Genomic DNA, 21472 nt, shown 5'->3' on the forward strand with positions numbered 1-21472 from the left:
AAGACGATAGACTACTGTGTGTGACATCCAGAATGGAAGGTGCCCTAAAGATATGTACATAACATTTGTACCTTAGGGCCTTTTCAGTTTGTTGGGTAATATTTAATATGTTACTAATGGGTTGAACTGTATTCCAGACTGCCTGGAAGAAAAAATCACTTCTAGGGTCAAAAGAGTAGGTTTTCACTCAAGTCATATGTCATAGATCACTGTAGGAGTGAAAATAAATTTGATAACATATTGTCCAGGGATCTAGAGGATAGACAGGCTTGTGGTTGGTTATCTAGGGAAAAAAAGATAACAAATGCATATATTTGTGTTCTGAGTTCCAAATAATTACTAATGTCATATAAACTGAAGAATAAAAAAAAATTGTGGAGGAACATAAGTAGTTAATTTGTGGCATGTGTGTAAAACGTGTTCAAACACATTTGATTAAAATGTCCTCTGAGTGTCTTTGTCCTTTAATGCCTTCCCTCCTCTGACTTTATGAACTTGGGAGGTGACCTTCCTGGTCTTAACTGAGGGACTGGCTCACCTCCAAGCTTTGACTCTTACATGACTGCACTTCCCATTCTTTCTCCCAGTATGGTAACCCTCCACAGCTAATATTAGAGCCCTTCACAGAGGAGACGGAGTGTGAGAGGATTGTGTTGGCTCCATGTCCCAGTCCATACACAACCCATCTGGGCCTATCAAACCATAGAATATATTAACTACGCTGTGAATTTGGACAACCAGCATAGAATGTCTTTACTCTAACTGCTGCTGAGAGTCAATTATGCCTACCTAAAACGTTATATTCAAATGAATCATGGCTGCGTCTCATTCTGTGTATATCATCATAGCTGCGGGAAGTCGTTTGGGGGTGGGCATGCTGAGGTTTTTTTTCGCTGACTGGGGAGGGAGGATAAAAATGTCGCCCAGACATTATCACCCCAATATTAGGTTTATTAGGTTTACAGGTCTATAGAATGGTGTGTACAATGTACTACTCAACCTCATACATAGGCTACATTGACTTATTTAGGCTACTTGTGGAACAGTGCATACAGTGCAACATGAAATAGATGCATAATGCACAATATCAAGGCCAACTTCAAATACCCACATCAAAGTGAAAGTATCCGGAACATAAAACAGCTGACTGCGAATGCGAACTATGCCAGATAAATCCTACACGTGCATTGAAATAAAAGGAATACTTCAAAGGAATCGCTTAAGGCCACAATCAACAAGGATGCATAAAGACAAACAAACTCGACCAAGGAATGAAAAACAATCTACACATTAAGTCCGCACCCGTGATTTAGCACCGCTGCCCACCTGGTACAGGTAGGCCTAGTTGAGCTCTGTGTGGTGTTGCTGAATGGACCGTGTCTCTGTCTAGTAGCCAGCTAGAATTAAGCTGTTCAGTTTGTTGGCAGTTAGACATTTTCTGGGGACAGTTGAGTAGCCTACAATGCTTACATGAAAGTCATAACTGGCACGCAGATTTTTTTAAACTGCAGGATCAATTGTAAATTGTCACTCGTATAAAAAAGGTTGCAGACCCCCTGCTATAGGCTATATGAAGCCATCCTTGTGTGAAACATTTTCTATCATCAGCAAGACTACTCAGAGAATATTCATATTGCAAAATAGTAGCCGATGAGGAGGCTGCCCCGAAAAACAGTTTGTCTCTATCTGAATCATTGTGTTGCCTATGTAGCATCTGTTTGCTCATTATATACAAAATAACAGGTAGGGATGCAGGCAGAGGATAATGATGTAGGCCTAAAGCAAGAAGTTACAAAAATTAGCCCAACTAGGTAATCATTAATTATTTGCATTATCTCAATTATCATTATGTCATTGCATGACAATGCACATTTGTTATAGTCTACAATTGCTTTTTATCTTTGAAGTAAAAAACAAGACATGTCTTTTGGGGAAATGCTCAAAATAGCAAGTTGTTAAGTTGTTTATATTCATACCAATATGCCGACATGAAACCAAACTTGCACCAGTCTGTCTACTGGGCGAATAAATGAAAGTAACAATTAGGCTTACAGCTATCACAACCTATATTTTAAAAGCGAAAAAAATAGCTTTTGGTTTTGAATGGTCACCGAAAAGGAGGGATCCCCACCTCCCAATGAAATGCACCCTTGGCTATCAGACTACAACAAAGTTAACAAGCAATGTTCTCTCTAACGCCTCAATTACACCAACAGTGTTATTATACACCAGAAGTACATTATTTTCCAATGGAACGCTGCGTTTGCCTTGCAGCATTGCATTGTTGAGGCAGTTGCAGTGCCTTCTGTGTGGTGCGTACATTGGAATTTCTTCTTCTTTTTTACCTTTATTTAAGCAAGTCAGTTAAGAACAAATTCTTATTTACAATGAAGGCCTACCCCGGCCAAACTCTCCCCTAACCCGGACAACGCTGAGCCCAATGTGCGCCGCACTATGGGACTCCCGATCACGACCAGTTGTGATACAGCCCAGGATTGAACCAGGGTCTGTAGTGACACCTCTAGCACTGAGATGTAGTGCCTTAGACCGCTGCATCACACAGGAGCGAATGAATGCATCAAACTGTAGGGTATGTGTAGACGGCTTGACAGAAATGGTAGCAGAAGGTAAATGTTGAACTTTTGTTGCACACTTATCCAGATGATGTTGTGTATCATTTTGCATAATAACCCTATTGGTGTGTTCAAGATGTAGGCTGCACAGCTCTTCCAGCATTGCCACACCAGGCCACATAGAGATGCAAGAGACTGAACTTCACTGAGTTCACCCCATTAGTTTTCACTATATAGATCAACGTTTTTCTGTGATCGAATCAACATTACAGTGTATCAGCCCCTTTTCAATGCAACAAACCAAAACAAATCTAGTTTTGCATGATTGAATCTGTAATTTTGTTGTAGACAGAGCCAGAGCGCAACAGTGTAGATTTCTATTGGTAGGTAGCCCAGGAGGGGTCTTTCAATCACCCAAGAGTGAATGATGCTCTTTTCAGATCAGAGCCACAAGTGTGAACATTTGTTGATATCCTTTGCTAGTTAGAACATTATTCGCCCAGTTATAGATAAGTATAGGTCAGCAATGGGGAGTTACTGCTTCCTACAAGAGCGCAAAACATGTAGGCTGCTTTCAAGCTGTCTTTGAAAGGAGTCAAGTAAAAAAGGCTTATGTCTTCATTAAAGGGGCAGTGTTGTATTTTGAGACAGGCTTGAATATGCAAATTAGCCAACAGCCAGAGGGGTAGCCTACATTGTCTAATTCTCTGTGTGGTAATAATAATACATTTTATTTATAAAGTGGTTTCTTGCATCATACAACATAATACAATGCACTTTACAGTCAGCTATTTAGCCCATGGTGTTACAGACCAAGTAAAAAATAATGAACTAATGTCGTCAGCCTTTCATAATGTAAAAACATTTTTAAAACTCTAATGCAATGTAGGCATGCATTGAACACATATAGGCTACTGTAGGCTATATCATAGAAATCAAAAGTTATCTACATGTGAAAATGTCATGGGATACGCTCTATTGGTTTCGTTGGTAGGCCTGCATTAGGCTCAAATAGCCACTCAACCCTATTGGCTACTGTCAAAAACTGTAAGAGTACAGCCTCAGTGTACAAGTTTCCTTTCACAAGACCTAAAATGTATTCAGTGCACCCCAAAAATGTGAGGACACATTGTTTACAAATTCAAATTCAAAGCAAATAGGGCACTGCCTTAACAGCTGACTGGTGAAGCAACTGGCAGTCTGCCATCTGCTTTCTAAAAGAGACGGAAAAGGCTAGCATCTGCTCTCCGAGCAATGCTTTGCATGGTCCTAGAGCCAAAAATTGACAAATGGAGCTCTAGCATTTTAATCGGGATTGTAAATGCTTTCAGTGTACTTTTTATATCAAAGGCTAATACAGGACTGGTAAAGGCCCAGTGCACAATTTGTGACTAGACAGCAGAACGGATGGCTGTGCAGACAACCCAGTCTCCCAGACTATACCTCTCCTCTCAGATTGGGTTGGCGCAGAATGAAAATCATAAATACCCAATGCGGATTGGGACGGTTACTTAGAAGTCCCTCCCTCCTCTATTGTCTTTGACTGTGTTACGTAAACGTCAAGCGTGGGTGGGGAGGCGCTGATTATATTGCAGTGAGCGGGGGTTAATTTCGGCCCTTCTTTGCTCGGAGTTTCACTTAGCTGCAAGTAGTTTGGGCAAATAATGGCTGGATACTTGAAGGTCCTCCGCTCTCTCTCTAGGTCGGCGACCACTCTCTCCAAAAACCCCGCTGTGCTCGCGCCAGCTGCAACCTCCCGGAGTTTGCAACAGAGGAATTGTGAGTTTTGAGCCAAATAGTGGCCATTTGTCATAGTTACATGATATTTTACAGAATCATACAGAAATTACTTTTATAAGGCACACATTAGCCTGTCCAGTGTAGCTTTCTCGCCGTTACTTTAGCTCGCTATGGTAACTCTCTCTTGCGCCCCATTTGGCCAGTTTTAGATGTTTGTTTATTTTGGTTGATGGGTAAGTCACTTACTACTAATATGAAACATTCTTCAATTAGCCAATTTATTCCACGAATGCACATAGTACAACATTTGCTCGGTTAATGGCTAACGTTAGCTGTCAGTGCATAAAATTGACTTGTTTACAAGGCGAGTCATCTGCCTGACCTAGAAACCGGTAGCGAGGGGAAGAGGGTCGAGGGAGATTTGTCTGTCACTTTGTTGTCTATAAAATAAAAAATGCATTTCACCTTTGGCCTAAAGTAGAGTGCATCACAATGAATTAGGCTAAAGAAAGTTATCGATATTAGCATATTCTAAATATTGAAATATCAAATCTGACCATTACCATTTATCATGCGGGCAACGTTTGTGAATTCATTTGTTTTAGGTGTGGGAAAAATGTATAGTGTCAGTATGAAATAAGGAATATACATTAATACAATACATTTTAATAACTGTCTATGTTTACACCTCCATTGTTTGGCTCTAGCCACTTTTTTTTTTTGCTAAGAAACCTTTACCAAGGTTAACCTATTGTGGGACAGGGCTCTGCAACAGAGAAATGGTTGCCAAGTGTTACGTCCAACCAGCAGCATAACTGAACCATGTCGCAACTTTGGAGTCTATCAAGAAATGTGTTTGACGGGCACTGATACATTTTTTTTTCCAATCTTGACCTCCCTAATAACTTTACAGATGCCCTATAACCTTCCAGATTTACTTTCAAATTAGAAAGTCCAAAATATGAATGGTATTTAAGATAGTATTATTTTGTTAGTAGCTAGCTGTAATGCCCTGCCACTTCTATTCTTTGACTTTGAAGCACGGTATAAAGTAGCAGGTCAGTTGAAGGGTAGCTTGTTCCCCCTTCTATCTGCACACATGTAGGCTTTACACTCCGTTGTCTCTGAATCCTAATCCTGATATTTATGTGTTGGAAGAAGTGACCTAGCTTGCTGCCAGTGATGTTTGTCTAGAATGGGGTTTTGTGAGGATTGACTCCAACGAAGGGGCTCTGGATAGATTAAAGGCCTTGGTCCTGTTAAAACAACCCACTATCCATCCAGTCATACCCTTGCTGTGGTTGTAAGGACAGATGTAAAAAGATCGGTCTGATTTAAAGCAATCACAGGCAACACTTCTGTTAAAGTATTACAATGATCATGGATGGAAACTTTCAAACTATGGTGGATGGTTTTGGTGTGACATTTGACCTTTTCTCAACCAAAAACATCATTAGTCTGAGTTTGTATTGCTTTGAGTCAATTGACATGTTCATAAAGGTATTGGCAATCTGTTCAGTTTTTATTATTACAGTCACAAGATGGACTTTGTCTGCCAGGAGCATTTTATTGTGTGTAGCTGGAGCTTTAAATTTTGCTGAGTGGAATCATTTTTAAATACAGGCATGAATGGGTATGGTACATTTAGTCTACTTTTGTCATTTTATTTGGTATAACATAATTAAAAGGTAGTGATATACAGAAAATGGAGTTATATAAATCCACATTATAACCAACAAATGTTTTGGTCGTCTGTTTGTACCATACACAAACACACTTCGTTCAATGCGTATGCAGAAACAAATTACTACTTTAATTTGCTCATCTCATGCTTCTTGAAGAGTAGCCGAGTTCTGTTTTAAATGGCTGACCTGAAATGTAGCCTAGACCTTATGTATGTTTAAAAAAATAACCTTAAACACACTTGACTGAGATTTTAGTTAGCAGAATAAGCATAGCCTGCATAGCATAGCATAGCATGATCTGACCTTCAAGAGTTAAGCGCATGTAGATATTTTGGTTTGCATTGTCCTTGACTACTCTAATAGGTGTATGTCATATGGATATGAAAGCTTGTCTTGTGTGATACAGGCCTATCTTTCAGATAAGCCCTCCAGTTGCAAGTGACTGTTTGCTCATGTGTCCCTGTTGGCCTACTGATATGTTGCATACGTTAATGACTAATGTATAAACATGTTTTGTGAAAGCTTAAAAGCTGGATGTGGCGGTCCTAGGCTGGTGTGGCTACACGTTGTCTACGGTTGTGAGGCTGGTGGACATACTGTCAAATTCTCTAAAACGGAGGTGGCATATGGTAGAGAAATTAACATCTTTCAACAGCTCTGGTGGCCATTCCTGCAGTCAGCATTCCAATTGCACACTCCCTCAACTTGAGACGCGACAACTGCACATTTTAGTGGCCTTTTATTGACCCAGGACCTGTGTAATGATCAATCTGTTTAATCCGCTTCTTGATATGCCACACCTGTCATGTGGATGGATTATCTTGGCGAAGGAGAAATGGTCACTAACATGTATGTAAAGAAATTTGTGTGCAAAATGAGAAGCTTTTTTTGCCTATGGAAAATATTGGATCTTTTATTCAGCTCATGAAACATGACCAACACTTTACAATTTATTTTTTATATTTATGTTCAGTATAGTAGTCATCGCTCCTGCACGAGTACACATTCTGGGTAAACAATTTCATCTCACCTGCTTCTTCTCTGGCAAGTTGTCATTGCGGATCACGTTCTGAACTTTTCCTTTCACATCTTACATTACGAGAGTATTGCAGATTTAGCTTTTTTTTTTTTACAAATGTTTGGAGGGGGGGTGATGAATCTTTCATTCAGAGTTCACCCCAGTGTCCGTAAGCTTTTTACACCTGGCAACATTTTTGCTCAAAACACATCTGATTTCTGCTAAATGTTCTCTACAGTATTCAAAAGTGAAGGATGGTCTAATTATTGCCAGTTGTGATGGCACGTCAACTATTGACTCTCAAAGGATTAAGTCCTGTATGACTGAATGAGTCTTCCTTTGATTGCATGCAGTAAACTAGATAACCCAATCTCCCTTTTACTGTGTCCGACTACTGTCGAACATCTTTATTGGGTCATGGCCAAGGAATGGAGACCTAAATGAAGACTTGCGGCAGAGATGAGTAAGCGAAGTTATGGGCCTTATTTTACTCCTTGTTGAGAGGGTTTGTGAATGTCCAACAAAGCTCCTGGAGTACCGGTAGGCTGTTTTGAGAGATGCATAGTTGCACTAAAGGTCACATGTTGTGTATACTTAATATAAAGGTTGTCATACAGCATAGGTCCATGTGGCGGTCTTATTTGATCATTCTACTGAATACCGCCATTTTGTTTCTTTACACTTCTTGGATGTCCTGGGGAGCAGTAGAAACATAGACTTGGCAGGAACATCAGAAAGTCACTTGATTCCCTGCACCTCCCCCTTTCCACTCCCTATCCACTGCATGGTCTATCTGGAAGAGTGGGCGAGGAGGGCCTGCCTTCTGCCAGGGCCTTTTTAAAAGGCAGAGTCGTGTGGGAGCAGAGCCTTGTTTTCTATTAGATAATTGGACTACTTGTCTGGGTGAATCCGAGGGCATGATGCATTGCAGCTACAGATGAAGGAAAATAGAAATGTCTCGCTGTCAACATTCTTTAGTTATGGGCATTAAGAGAGCTGAATATCTAACTGTTCATGGAGATATGAAACCATGAAGTGCAAATTACAGTGCAGTGTCTTGTAGGATGAGGTGACTTTGATCTCACAACTCTCCTAATTGAGAACCAACTGTTTCTAGAACCCTCCCAAGCAGCATGAGTCTGTTCATGAAATCTTTTCTGAGACTTTTAGAATATTCCGACTTTCAAAGAAAATATTCCAGTGCATATTGTAATATTGGTTGTCATTGGTTTTTGGGTGGGCATGTTGCAGTCAAATGACGTTATCATAAAAAAAAAATTATAATAATACATTTTGTGTGTATGGTAATGACCTAGAATGACCGACTGGTTGCTGTGCAGTTTTTGTATTTAAACTAGGCCAACATTGGTGCTCCTCACTACTAGGTGTAGGTCAAGATTGGGACAAAGGCTGCCAGTTTCCATTAATGCACTCTTCTATTTTGGACAGATGGGGACAAACGTATCAAGGTGTCCCAGCCTGTGGTGGAAATGGACGGAGATGAGATGACCAGGATCATCTGGGAGTTCATCAAAGAGAAGGTGCTGAACTGGGACCATTGGAGGAGGGTAGAGGGATGACAAGGTGGTGTCTGTCAGACCCAGGGGAGGATTGCTCTCTGACTAGTCTATTTTTACACAACTGACTGACCCACAGATTGAGAGTGTTTGTGTCTGAGTGCTGGGAGATTGCCTGTATGCTGTGTTTTTCGTTGTAAGGTTTCTCTTGCATTGGCTGCTCGCCTCCTGGAGATAGCAGATGGTGTGTTGGATTAGTCTGAACATAAATATTAATGGAAGAAAAACATGACCCGTTTTCTGACTAAACATGTTTAATGCATATTGTTCCACGTAAAACAATATGGGATCACACCACACAAATGAGGATACAATTATTATATCTACCATGTGTTGCTTCCATGCTATGTTGTCTTAGGTCTCTCTTTATGTAGTATTGCGGTGTCTCTTGTCGTGATGTTTTTATTTATTTTTATCCAAGCCCCCGCAGGAGGCCTTTTGGTAGGCACTCATTGTAAGTAAGAATTTGTTCTTAACTGACTTGCCTAGTTAAATTTAAAAAAAACAATGAGTGGTATCTAAATGGCATTCATTGTGTTTTTTAAAGATTTCATGTCAGTATTGAATTGACAATCTTACTGTTATTTTGATCCTTATGTGCTTGGACTGTGTTGTGGACATTGATTAAAGCACATCCATACCATCAATCATAGCTCACTGTTGAAACAATGTCTGGAATCCTCTTGTCCTCTGAATAGATTATACCAAAGATCTATTATATTGACAAGATGGTCAAGTGACTGCTCCAACAATGGAAATAAATTTCCTCCATGTCCGATGGGACCATTCTAGCAATGAGGCCAGATATGCGTGACTGGCACAACTAAGTTGTTTTTCTCAGTTGCCGGAATGCCACGTGCATCCACTTGGATCCGTACATTTGTAACAGCCTAAACATTACAACTTCTATTTTATCAGATATGCCTCACATGATTCAGCACTTTTTCACAAACCTCGGACTCTCACCTGGACAGATTATGGGTGCTGTAAATCCTTTCGCTTTGCTTCTTCCTTTCTGTTTATACGTAAGGTCAACTTTCTTTGTCTGTGACAGCCTGCAGCTGGACATAGTTTGAGTTCTGATTCCTCTGTCAATGTTCTACTCCTCCAGCTTATCCTCTCCAACGTGGATGTGGAGCTGAAGTACTACGACCTGGGTCTGCCATACCGTGATCAGACTGATGACCAGGTCACCATCGACTCTGCCATCGCCACCCAGAAGTACCATGTCGCTGTTAAATGTGCCACAATCACTCCCGATGAACAAAGAGTAGAAGGTATTTGAATAGCATTTAGCATCCCTTCTTCAAATGCCCCCCCCACCCACCCTTCCCCCAAGGGTCACTCAACTTCACACAATGCGTTACATATTTATTTATTTTTCACTCATGGAAACCTACGGTTGATGGTTTCAATGTTGCCATATTGCTGTTATATGAGAACTGGTTTTCCATCAGAGTTCAAACTGAAGAAGATGTGGAAGAGCCCCAACGGAACCATCAGGAACATCCTAGGTGGCACAGTCTTCCGTGAGCCAATCATCTGCAAGAACATTCCCAGGCTTGTTCCAGGTTGGACACAGCCCATCACCATTGGCAGACATGCCTTTGGTGACCAGGTAAGTTCCTTCTAAATGAAAGAAATTGTATTATTTTTGTCTTCAGTATATGTGATTGTAACCTATCCATTGTTTTTACAGTACAGAGCTACAGACTTTGTTATCAGCCAGCCAGGCACGTTCAAGATGGTCTTCTCCCCTACTGATGGGAGCAAAGGCCAGGAGTGGGAGGTCTACAAGTTTCCTGGAGGTGGCTGTGGAATGGGCATGTACAACACAGATGAGGCGAGTTCAGCACGTCATTCACTTCTTAAGATTACTTTACTTTATTTCTTTACAAAATAAATAAATGCTGACATTATTTTGTCCTAGGTTTTTCTTCCTATGAGATTCAAGTGGTAGTGCATGGAGTGAGTTCACCTCCTGTAAACATGCCTTACCATGTTTGTTTACCATCAAGAGGAGGAGTGTTTGATTTGACAATATCAGAGGTCATGTGGTAGACTTTCAAACTTGTCTAGTGGAAATAGAAGTGTGAAGTGCGGACTAATCGGGGGGGTTAATAGCCAGAAGGATGTTAACCTCTGTACTACTGCTTATGACCTACACTTGGGGTGACCCATGTTCTCTTTCTATTCTACCACAGTCTATTTCAGGCTTTGCGCACAGCTGCTTTCAGTACGCCATTGGCAAGAAGTGGCCCCTCTACCTGAGTACCAAGAACACCATTCTCAAAGCCTACGATGGTAGATTCAAGGACATCTTTGAGGAAATCTACCAGGCGTTAGTATTTATTTTTATGACTTCTTTAGCCTTAACCGGTTATGGAGTAAAATATTGGTTGTTTCTTCCTGTTTCATGGGGTTCCTCGCATAGTTTATATTGTGTAATGCACTGCACTCTAGGTTTGTGAGAAATGTACAATTTCTCTAAACGTTTATACTGCACTTTAAAAAAATAGTTTTAAACCTTGTTATTTCATAAAATGAAGCGAATTCACAATTCAGATATGGTTCTGTGTATGACCGCTAGGGGGGAGGCAATGCACTTCACTCTACCGCAGTCCTGGCTACCTACATACTGGTCGTCACTTGGTACCAAAGTCATAAAGCCGATCTATTTCTCTTCTTAACGTGATTTTAATCCTAACCTCAACTACACTGCTAACCTTATGCCTAACCTTTAAATTAAGACTAAAAAGGGAGACATTTTTCATAAATTTTTACAATTGAGAGTTTTGACTTTGTGGCAGTGGTAACGAATGAAAACCCTACTTGTATTTGCAGAGCAATCATTGTACAATTTCTCCATCAGGGCCATCACGGTTTTTAGACATGGCATTTGTAGTCTTGTTTTGGATATGCCGTTAAGAGTATTGAAGTCGACATCCTCTACCATTGACAATGGCTGCATATTAACTGCAATAATTTCTGTAATCCGCGCTGTGATTTTCTCGCTGTCTCTTATCGTACTGCTACCAGGAACTGGTTGGGTTGTCCCTTTCAGCACTGCACCTGTACTGCAACTGTAGCTCAGTTCCGCATCACAAAGTTTGCATTTCATCACCTCTTAACGTCTCAAAATATTGCCATACAGGACTTTGCTCCTGTCACTTCACTTTATATCTGTGTCAAATAATTCGAAAGATTCATATCTCCTAATGTTATAGCATTGTTGCCTAAGGTATTTGTAAAATATATATTGGTGTCTGTTAGTGGTAGTTTTGTGATAACTGCACTGTGACTATAATAAAAAAAATATATATAATGTTTCAGTTAGGGATTGTTCTAAATGTTATTGATCCCAATGTCGTATAAACTTTCACACCCCTGCTGCACTCACTACCATATTGTTTGTGTCCATAGGAATTACAAACCAGAGTTTGACAAGCTGAAGATCTGGTACGAGCACAGGCTCATTGATGACATGGTTGCCCAGGTGCTGAAGTCTGATGGTGCCTTCGTGTGGGCCTGCAAGAACTACGATGGAGACGTACAGTCTGACATCCTGGCTCAGGGTGAGGGATTAGGAAATGTACACCTCACTTCAAATTAAATGAGTTTGGATGAAAATAATCCTTGTAACAGGTTTGACTATGGGTGACTGACATACTGTATGGGTTCTCCACAGGTTTCGGCTCTCTGGGTCTGATGACGTCAGTGCTGGTGTGTCCCGATGGCAAGACCATTGAGGCAGAGGCAGCCCATGGCACAGTTACCAGGCACTACCGCGAGCACCAAAAGGTTAGTCAGTCTAGTACTAACCGCCTCCATTACAACCCTAGGTCCATATTGAAGCATAAATCATAAATCATGGCCTCCCATACCAACAGTGGTATGGGAGGAGTCAAATTAGTGTCTCTGTTTTAATGTCTGCCTGGTTGATTTGTGTATGAACAGTGCCGTCTTGTGGTGGGAAATATGCTGCCAAAATGACTTCATAGGCTGAAAGAAATGATCCATCACCATGGGATTGTTGTAGCCCTATTTTGCACCTGCTTTTACATTATCAGTAAAGTATCGGGATTTCCATGGTTAAACTGTGACCTTTGTCCACCTTTAGGGAAACCCAACAAGCACCAACCCCATTGCCAGCATCTTTGCTTGGACCAGAGGGCTTGAGCACCGGGGTAAACTTGATGGCAACCCTGACCTGATCAAGTAAGAAATTAATTGAGCTAGTCTTTTAAATTATTATTTTTAACAGATTGTCACTAGATATGATCATTTAATGATCACATTTGGCTTTAACTTAAGTCTTCATATACTGTACCATGAAGGGAATTAATTATCATACAACAAGCAGTTGTGCTGTAAAAGTCCCACTGTCCTATTCCATTAGTGTTTGCCAGGCCAAATGGCAGTGTTTTAGATTCACAGGTCAGCTGTTGTGACTATTACTGAAATCTTGTCTGTTTGACCTGCAGGTTCGCTCTGACTCTGGAGCGGGTGTGTGTGGAGACCGTTGAGAGTGGCGTTATGACTAAGGACCTCGCTGGCTGCATTCACGGCCTTTCCAAGTTAGCTCCTTACTATTGCATTTACTAAATTATTGATCTGACTAACATGTTAATTAATGCATGGATCATTTTCATGTTTTTGTATTATAATCAGGGGGGAGAAAATTATTAGATTTTGACCTGTTATTGAAGTGTGCATGACTCTCTCAGGGACAGGGCCTTGACTGAGTAACTTGTGTTCTTTCGTTGCAGATGCAAGCTGAATGAACACTACGTCAACACTGAGGACTTCCTGGACGCCATCAAGAATAACCTGGACAGAGCCCTGGGCAAGTGAAGGACTGAAGAGTGCAGCTAGCCTGAAAGTGACATTGTCCTGTTTTTGTACCTAATTGTTAACTTCGGTCAGATGGCCACATGCATATTGTCTGAAGAAAGAAGTAATATGTAGTGTGTCAGATTGTACTGTTGATCTGTTCCATATAGCACTCCTGTCCCTATTTCCAGGGTTCTATTTTTGTAATGAAGTACTATATTCCGATACTGTATTATGCCTTCGAAGCAACATGAAGGCCATGTCAAGAATATTTGCTAATACATCTTGTTTGATCCTATGCTTGTGTTCTGCCTCATTTTAATATTCTATGATAAAAGGAGCACACTGAGTTTAAAGGTAAATAAATTTATTATTTTACAGTATTGTCTGGCACACATTTTACATAGTTCTAGCAACAGGATATTTCCACACCAATGTGTAACACAGAAAGCCATTCAAGTTCCAGATATTTTTTCCCCCCTCTAAATAGTTCTTGCAAATTTGCATTTTGTTTATTAAGGTGATGCAGGTGATGTCTGTAAAATTAAGCAGGGAATAAAATGGTGAATTTCCCAAATTTTCAGCTGGGTCTGTGGCCCTGTCATGTTGGGAGTTGTCATTCATCACTTTAGACCAGTGTGCAGCATGATGGATAGCACACTCCAGGGCACTTCATTTCTGTCAAGTTTTAGGACCGTTCCTGTTGAGACTCCGCCCTGAACCAAAACCACCATGCGTATGCAGGGGCTGCATTTGCTTTTGAGATCTGTCCCATAAAGGCTTGCATGGGGCATAAATTGTGACGTATCATGAAAAATGAAACTGCACTAGTGTCTTCATGGTAATCTTTTAAAATATATATGGTGAGGATAAAGCCCAAAGTCTATTGGGCAACATGAAATCAAGCTCTACAACGCAGAAAAGGGGTGTCACTAGACTGCTATTGTGTTTAGCAATATACCCCAGAATTGGTCCGATTCTTTGGTAAAATGGTGACTACATTGGAGGGGCAATATAATTTATTTTGCTTTTAGCGCACTAAGATGTGGTCTCCATCAATACAATTATTTGACTGGGGACAAAAGTGACAATGCAAGAACTTCAAATCAAGCTGGTCACATGGGGCTATAAATTGATGGCATGAGCAATATTAGCGGAGTCTGACACTGGGCGAACGATTTATTTCTGCACATTGCAAATATAACAATGAAATTAAAATCCTAGAACTGTAGTTGAAACTACTCACAGTATAAAATGTTAACCTGGGAAGTAGAAAAAAATAAATGGTTGGTTCACATGAACTGTTGAATGGTATCAGCTTTGGTAAGGGACATGAACAGAACACATTTGACAGGCCTGTATGCATTTCTAGACATGTTAGTAAAAGCAATAATACTCAGCTGTATTCTGACTTATCCGCACACTTGCTGGGGATTGTCTGAGTAAGTGCATTTCACTATCACATATTTGTTTCCCTAAAAAGTGCTTACAGAGTTAGGCTACCCCTGGGGATGTATGTTGAGTAGGACTCTCCCAGGAGGTTAGATTATTTATTTTCAGATATGACCTTTTTCACGTGAACACATCAATCACAATATTGTGGCACCTAGAGGTGAAGTCACGTTTCAATACAAAACAAGATGCCGATGAGAAATGTACAATCCCAAATGACCTCTCTCACTCCCAATGAATATCAGAGCAAGAAAACAGAGATTCCAGTGCATATGAATGGGCAGATTCCACCACTTTAAACTGCTAGCGGCACTACCTCCCTTTTAGTTTACACTTCTACTCAATATGGGGTCTTTTGTCATCATTCATGCTGTGTTGTAGCGCCCTGCACCCTTGGTGTAGCTGCTATAATACTCCAATTCAGACAGTTTAGCGATGTCTGGTGTGTTGATACTGGCCAGGTTCTCTCGTTCGCTGAATTCAAGGTTCTCTTCATTGTAGTCCTCCTGGTTCTCTATGTCAGGGGGGGCTTCTGAGAAAATGCACAGACACACTCATGAGCCCATCTTGTCCTCTCTCTCTCACACACACAGCAACTCCCAGCCTCAGAAGACAGCCTCCCTATCACTCTCCACTGATAGAGACAGGAATGTCTAATACAAGAACTTCTATATTTACAAAACACAGAGGGAGAAGAGCGGCAGAAAAGCACCATAAGACTTGGCCAGTAGATTACAGTACATGCTGAGTCAAAGTGCATTAGGCATTAAGGGCAGACTGACTGACAACGCAACATGACGCCCATTGAAATTTCAAGTGTATCTGAGAAATTAACATTATGTAAACATATTTTTTTTTTTTTTTTACATGGTATTGCATTAATTCATGACCAAATCATAACTGCCATCAGGTGCATAACTGACATAAGGTACAAACTGATGGATGGTAGTCACCTCGTCCGTCTGGTGAAGCATCCAGGACGCCGTGTTTGACCTTCATGTGTCGGCTCAGATTGCCCTTCAGGTTGAACTTGCTGGAGCAGTAAGGACACTTGAAGGGCTTGCTGCCAGCGTGGAGGTGCATGTGGCCCAGGAGGTTGTACATTCTGTTGAAAGATTTGCCACACACCTGGAACACAATAGAATAACAATACTCTCAACACTCTTGGAACTGTGGAACTCAACCCATGCTGTCTATTGAGACCTACTCCTCTTACCTTGCACTTGAAAGGTTTGACAGGCAGGTGGACGATCATGTGTGTTTTGAGGGTCTGTTTCTGGATGAAGGTCTTGAAGCAGACGTGACACTGGAAGGGCCTGATGCTGGCGTGGATCAGCATGTGTCTCTTGAGGTTAGCAGAGAGGGTGAACTCCCGGGCACACACCTCACATTTGAATTCTTTCATACCCTGGGAAAATAACGAGGGTTGGCAATTTAATTAATTAGATCATTTTCTTGTTGATGAACAGCATGCTATGGTTTCACAGAGACATTGAAATTAACATAAATATTGGTTGTTATTATAGAGAAGCATACACACACAAACACAGAGAAATCATAGGTCAGAGCAATGTGTAATTGCTGTACGGTAGACGTGAATTCCTTGCTTAATGGCCGCAACTTGATGCATACACATTAGCTCCACCAAGTGTTGGCTCTGAGCCTGTGATGCTCTCACAATATGGAAAGGTGCATGTTTAGTATTGGAAAGCGCATTACAACATTAACATGAATGTTTGGATACGCCTAGATTTTGATGAACACTAAAAATAAGTGTAATTATTCATAACAGTACTTGTAAGCCAATATTTGAGTAAATACTTTGTTAATGTGACACCATAATTACTAAGTGCGAGGCTCTAGGTCTAGGATGAATCATGGTAGAGATCAGAGCATAAAAAAGGTATGAGTTGGTATGACACACCTCACAGCACAAAGCACATACAGGAAGAGGTCAGGCCAAATACAATGAACCAAGCACTTTGAAGGTTATGTTTACACTGCAACTGGTTGGGGCAATAGGAATAACAGCCTTTAGATATTTTGATATATACCTCTGAGTTCACCTAACCCCATTTACCTCTGAATTTATGGGAATATTAAGCAACACACTACTGCTCTTATCTTAGTGTTTATCACATTAATCAAAGGGTATGTGATTCATTAGAAGCAGACTACTTGATGACTTAGAGCATAGTGGAATATATGGACCATCAAAAGTCAGTGGAGTTTCAGTACCTGGTCAGCGAAGGCTTGCGGTATTAGTACCTTATGAGTGAGGGCATGCTGCTTGAGGTGATGGATCTGGACAAACTCCATGCCACACTCGGGGCATACGTAGGGCCTTACGTTCTGGTGCTTCATGAGGTGGTTCTGCAGCTGGCTGCGGTAGGCAAAGGACTTGTTGCACTCGGTACACTGGTAAGTGGTGGGGCCCTGGTGGCTGGTCTGGTGGCGCTTCAGGTGGGCGTGGGTGGGGAACTCCATACCACACTGGGAACACAAGTGGCAGTGGCCATTCTCATGCTTGTTCTCGTGGGACCGGAGCTCACTGGGATAGGCGAAGCCTCGCCCACAGAAGCGGCAACTGTAAGGCTTGATGTCGGAGTGCTGCAGCATGTGCCTCTTCAGGTGGCTGGTCTGGGTGAAGGCCTTCTTACACACGGTGCACTTGTGTGGCCGGGTGCCCTGGTGGGTGAGCAGGTGGGTCTGGAGGTGGCTGGGCTGCTTGAACAGCTTGCCACAGTGCAGGCACTCGTGGGGCTTGATGCCGTTGTGGCCCAGGATGTGGGTGACCAGGTTGTACTTGGAGGTATAAGACTTCTCACACATGCGGCACTTCCATCTCTTCAGGCCCTCTCCCACATCCACGCAGTAGGACTCATCTATCTGGACGTTGATGTCCAGCCGGTCGATCTGCATGCGCCTGGCTATCCCCTCGGCGTCTGCAGCCCACAGCATGCCCTGGCTGCTCTCGTCATAGTCCCCCCCGGCCACGTCAGCAGACTCATAGGCCACCTCGCTGGACTCAAAGTAGTGGTTCATGATGGGATTGGGACTGTCTCCCCTATCTCCTCCAGTCTTGAGGTTCAACACTCCGTCCTCCTCAGCTAACTCCTCTTCTTGCCCCTCTCCTCCTCTCCCTCTCCTCTCCTCTGGCCGAGTGTCTGTCTTGGTCTGACTGGACGTCTCTTTCACACACACAGCACAGTTACCACAGCTCTGCTCCTCCTTCAGAGGCCCTCTGTGAGTGGCTGGCTCCTCCATCTTGCCTGGGCTGCTAGGGCTCTTTGCCATATGGATGCAGGACGGAGGGGTTTCAGACTCTCCCCTCTCCCCTTTGACCTGAGTCTGTACGCTGGGGACTTTGTGATGCTCCCCTGGCGCTCCTCCTTCATTCCTGGGCCCCCTGGTTCTCCCTCTGGGCCCGGGGCGCCTCCTCTCATTCCTGTGGGGCTCCGAATCACCTACAGGCTCAGCCAGGTAGTCCCCGTTGGCCCCAATCAGCTGGTCAGCGTACTCATACTCCATGCCCTCTGGAGGAGGAGGGGTCCTGCCATACTCCCTGGGCTCGCCCATGTAGAAGCCATTGGGGGCGATGGTGGCTCCAAAGATCTCATTCTGGGAGATGAGGCCCAGGACAGCAGCCTGGGCTAGAGACAGCACCACCACGGGTTCTGTCTGTGTTCCTGCATCCACCTGGCCTTCCATCACCTTGGGGTAGCACCGCACCAGACGGCCACTCTCCTCCTCCTGACAGAACACACACACAGCACTGATCAGGTCAGCACACAGCAGCAGCCCACATCACACAAGGACATGTATTCAGCATTGTGAGATTGCTTTATAACATAAGACACATTGCTTACACATATTGCTTAACTACAAGGACTGACCAACAGATCTCTCTAAGTAATATGGATTCCTAAGAAATCAATGGTAGGTGTGTGTGGTGGGAATAATGATTAAGGATAGCCCTTAAGATCCCTGAAGTGGTCTGACATTTGTTTGTTATGCAACCCTCCTTCCCTACAACTCCACTGTTACAAGAATGTTTTCCAGACAGTGTTAGCCTGCTAGAGACAGTCATTCTGACAACACCGGGCTTCTTGGCTCTGAATCCAGTAGAGCACATTAGATGGAGGAGATAAGGCCGATCTGTGCCTGAGCCCCGCTTCCTTCCTTGACATCCTTTAAAATAATAAGGAACAGAAATGGGATGCAGGTCCAACCAGGAAGTGGACTTCCGTGGCCTGTCCACAGAGCTTCCTGTGGAGTCCAGAGTGGCCCTGGCCAGGCTGAACATGCTGGATTCATCATCACTGGGTTGAAGGTTGGGGCTATCTACCAGTCCCATTCATGAGGAGCAAGCCTAGCTGTCTGCCTTGCACACCTGACAAACTCAGTTATAACCATGACAGAAATATGATTGAGAGGAGAACTCTCAAATCTTTCGATATTCAAGACTTATACATAAGAGTAATGTTGTGGTTTAAACTGAAATGCAGCATGACACGCTACAAATGATTGTGTTTGCCCTCTAGATGTTTGAAAAGGTAAAACAGAGTGGAACTAGAAGAAAGCTGAATGCTGGCATGACCAAGCCTCAGCTCTATGATACATGACAAGTCACTAGACACCCGGATACTTTCAGTTGTTTCCTACAAACCTGGTGAAGTGAAGGGAAAATGAATGAGAAAAACCTGTGTCTTTATAGGCCTACACCTTAGTCTAGGTCATACAATACCACACATCATGAGCTGCTACCTTTCATAATACAATACTGAAGAAAGAGACAGAGGATGGAGAGATGGGAAAAGAGAGAGAGAGAGAGAGAGAGAGAGAGAGAGAGAGAGAGAGAGAAGGAAAGAGTTGAGTAGACCTGGATGCCCTGATAACCACGTCATTTATAATTACTGCTTTTAAAGTAGTCAGACAAGGACAAACTGTGTGTTTGTGAGAGAGGAACAGAGTGAGTGAGGTGTGTATCTATCTCTCTCTCTCTCTCTGTTTGTGTGTGTGTCTCTGTGTGTGAGAGAGAAAGAAGGAGAGGGAGGAAGAGAGAGGGAGATGTGGGCGGGGGAGGAGTGGCGGGAGGGAGGGAGGGAGAGAAATGAGATGGAGGGGCTGAAAGATAAAGAAAGAGAAGGGAGGGAGGGAAGAGGAGGGAGGTGAAGGGAGAGATTGAGTGAGCATGTGAGAGAGAAGGGAAGAGGGAGAGAAAGGAAAAGGAGAGGGAGGGGTATGGGGGGAGTGAAAGAGACAGATAGAGACAGAGTGAGTGAGTGAGAGAAAGAGAGAAAGGAGGGGAGGTAGAGAGGGGGAAGGAAGGAGAAAAACACGACAAAATGAAAGGCAGGAGAAATGAAAGACAAATAACAGAGAAACAGAAAGGCAAAATAGTCATTGCAAGAATCCATAGTTATTCATTTTAAGTTGTATGTAAGGTTTAAGACAAAATGTCAAACAATGAGAACCAAATTATTAACAATAGCCTAGCAAATGTGTGAGAGACAGAGAATAGTTAGTAGTCTAGTCTTATCTGTAAAATATGTTATTGCTGCAGTACTCTATGTAGAAAAGTAATCTCCTTTGACTTAGACATACACAGTGTAACCACCTTTAAAACAACCCCACTATCTGAACTAGTATTGTAATCACGGTCTCAGAGGATAGGCTAACAACTCACCACATTGTTCCTGGTGTGATGTTTGAGGTGTTTCAGGGATCTCATCCTTCAGGAGAACTGAGTGGAGTAAAAAAATCCAGCTCCTATTTATATCTGTGGGAGAGTGGGGCGGTCCCACGACTCATCCTCCTCCTACTGTTGCTGTTATCAGAACTGACTGTGCCGGCCCCTCCTCCCCTGCCCCCTCCCCTCTCCACACACACACACACACACACACACACACACACACACACACACACACACACACACACACACACACACACACACACACACACACACACACACACACACACACACACACACACACACACACACACACACACACAATCACCCCATTTCTTTCTTTCTCGCTCTCCCTCCCTACCCCTTCCTTCCTACATCTCACTTCTCTTTCTCTCTCCCCCTCTCCTTTTTCATTCTCTCTCTCTTTCCCCCCTCACTCACTCACACACACACACACACACACACACACACACACACACACACACACACACACACACACACACACACACACACACACACACACACACACACACACACACACACACACACACACACACACACACACACACACACACACACATACAGCACACACATTTTCTCTCTCTTTCTCAACACACACAATTCAGCATGACCCTTCAACACACATTTGTCTTTAAGGCACACAGAAACCCTAGCTTCTCTTATCACACTCATACTTTGCATTTCCTTTTGCAAGCATACTCCAACACACAAACAATTATAACATCTAATCAGTTGCTCCTCTGTGTGTGCGTGCGCACAGACACACACACAGACACAGTATGGGTGTAGGTGTGTCTGTCAGTGGCTAACTGTCACAAAAATAGTGACTGAGATATGCACAAATATTTACTTTCTAGAGAACATGTAGTTTGTCGGCTTTA

At 42.6% G+C, this 21472-nt stretch overlaps 2 protein-coding genes across 5 annotated transcripts; one reads left to right on the forward strand and one right to left on the reverse strand.

Annotated features, from left to right (window-relative positions):
• Window positions 1–4168: 4168 nt before the first annotated feature.
• On the forward strand, window positions 4169–14009 carry LOC118396743 (isocitrate dehydrogenase [NADP], mitochondrial). Its single transcript, XM_035791138.1, has 11 exons — window positions 4169–4352; window positions 8466–8557; window positions 9705–9870; window positions 10051–10211; window positions 10293–10436; window positions 10798–10934; window positions 12017–12168; window positions 12282–12394; window positions 12714–12811; window positions 13078–13170; window positions 13363–14009. The coding sequence occupies exons 1-11, from the start codon at window positions 4238–4240 to the stop codon at window positions 13445–13447; spliced, it is 1356 nt and encodes a 451-aa protein (XP_035647031.1). The 5' UTR covers window positions 4169–4237; the 3' UTR covers window positions 13448–14009.
• Window positions 14010–14592: 583 nt separating this feature from the next.
• LOC118396741 (zinc finger protein 710-like) lies at window positions 14593–20690 on the reverse strand. 4 transcript variants are annotated; one of them, XM_035791137.2, is made up of 5 exons: window positions 20568–20690; window positions 17228–18631; window positions 16095–16286; window positions 15832–16006; window positions 14593–15410 (listed from the first exon to the last, which is right to left on the reverse strand). In XM_035791137.2, the coding sequence occupies exons 1-5, from the start codon at window positions 20610–20612 to the stop codon at window positions 15244–15246; spliced, it is 1983 nt and encodes a 660-aa protein (XP_035647030.1). In that variant the 5' UTR covers window positions 20613–20690; the 3' UTR covers window positions 14593–15243. The 4 variants fall into 4 exon arrangements, with proteins under 4 accessions (XP_035647030.1, XP_035647029.1, XP_035647028.1 ...); XM_035791136.2 differs by having other exon boundaries at window positions 17147–18631; XM_035791135.2 differs by having other exon boundaries at window positions 14593–15407; window positions 17117–18631.
• Between the last annotated feature and the right edge of the window lie 782 nt (window positions 20691–21472).

The sequence above is a fragment of the Oncorhynchus keta genome, chromosome 17 (assembly GCF_023373465.1).
Source record: "Oncorhynchus keta strain PuntledgeMale-10-30-2019 chromosome 17, Oket_V2, whole genome shotgun sequence".
NCBI lineage: Eukaryota > Metazoa > Chordata > Actinopteri > Salmoniformes > Salmonidae > Oncorhynchus > Oncorhynchus keta.

What these genes read in the sequence shown, in the direction of transcription:
- LOC118396743 (XM_035791138.1), top strand. Translation starts at nt 4,238, where the DNA reads ATGGCTGGATACTTGAAGGTCCTCCGCTCTCTCTCTAGGTCGGCGACC. An exon ending in CGATGAACAAAGAGTAGAAG is followed by an intron (nt 9,871 to 10,050) that starts GTATTTGAATAG and finishes GTTTTCCATCAG; the next exon opens with AGTTCAAACTGAAGAAGATG. An exon ending in TGCATTCACGGCCTTTCCAA is followed by an intron (nt 13,171 to 13,362) that starts GTTAGCTCCTTA and finishes CTTTCGTTGCAG; the next exon opens with ATGCAAGCTGAATGAACACT.
- LOC118396741 (XM_035791134.2), bottom strand. Translation starts at nt 20,612, where the DNA reads ATGAGATCCCTGAAACACCTCAAACATCACACCAGGAACAATGTG. An exon ending in CGCAAGCCTTCGCTGACCAG is followed by an intron (nt 16,287 to 17,116) that starts GTACTGAAACTC and finishes TTATTTTCCCAG; the next exon opens with GGTATGAAAGAATTCAAATG. An exon ending in TGCTTCACCAGACGGACGAG is followed by an intron (nt 15,411 to 15,831) that starts GTGACTACCATC and finishes GCATTTTCTCAG; the next exon opens with AAGCCCCCCCTGACATAGAG.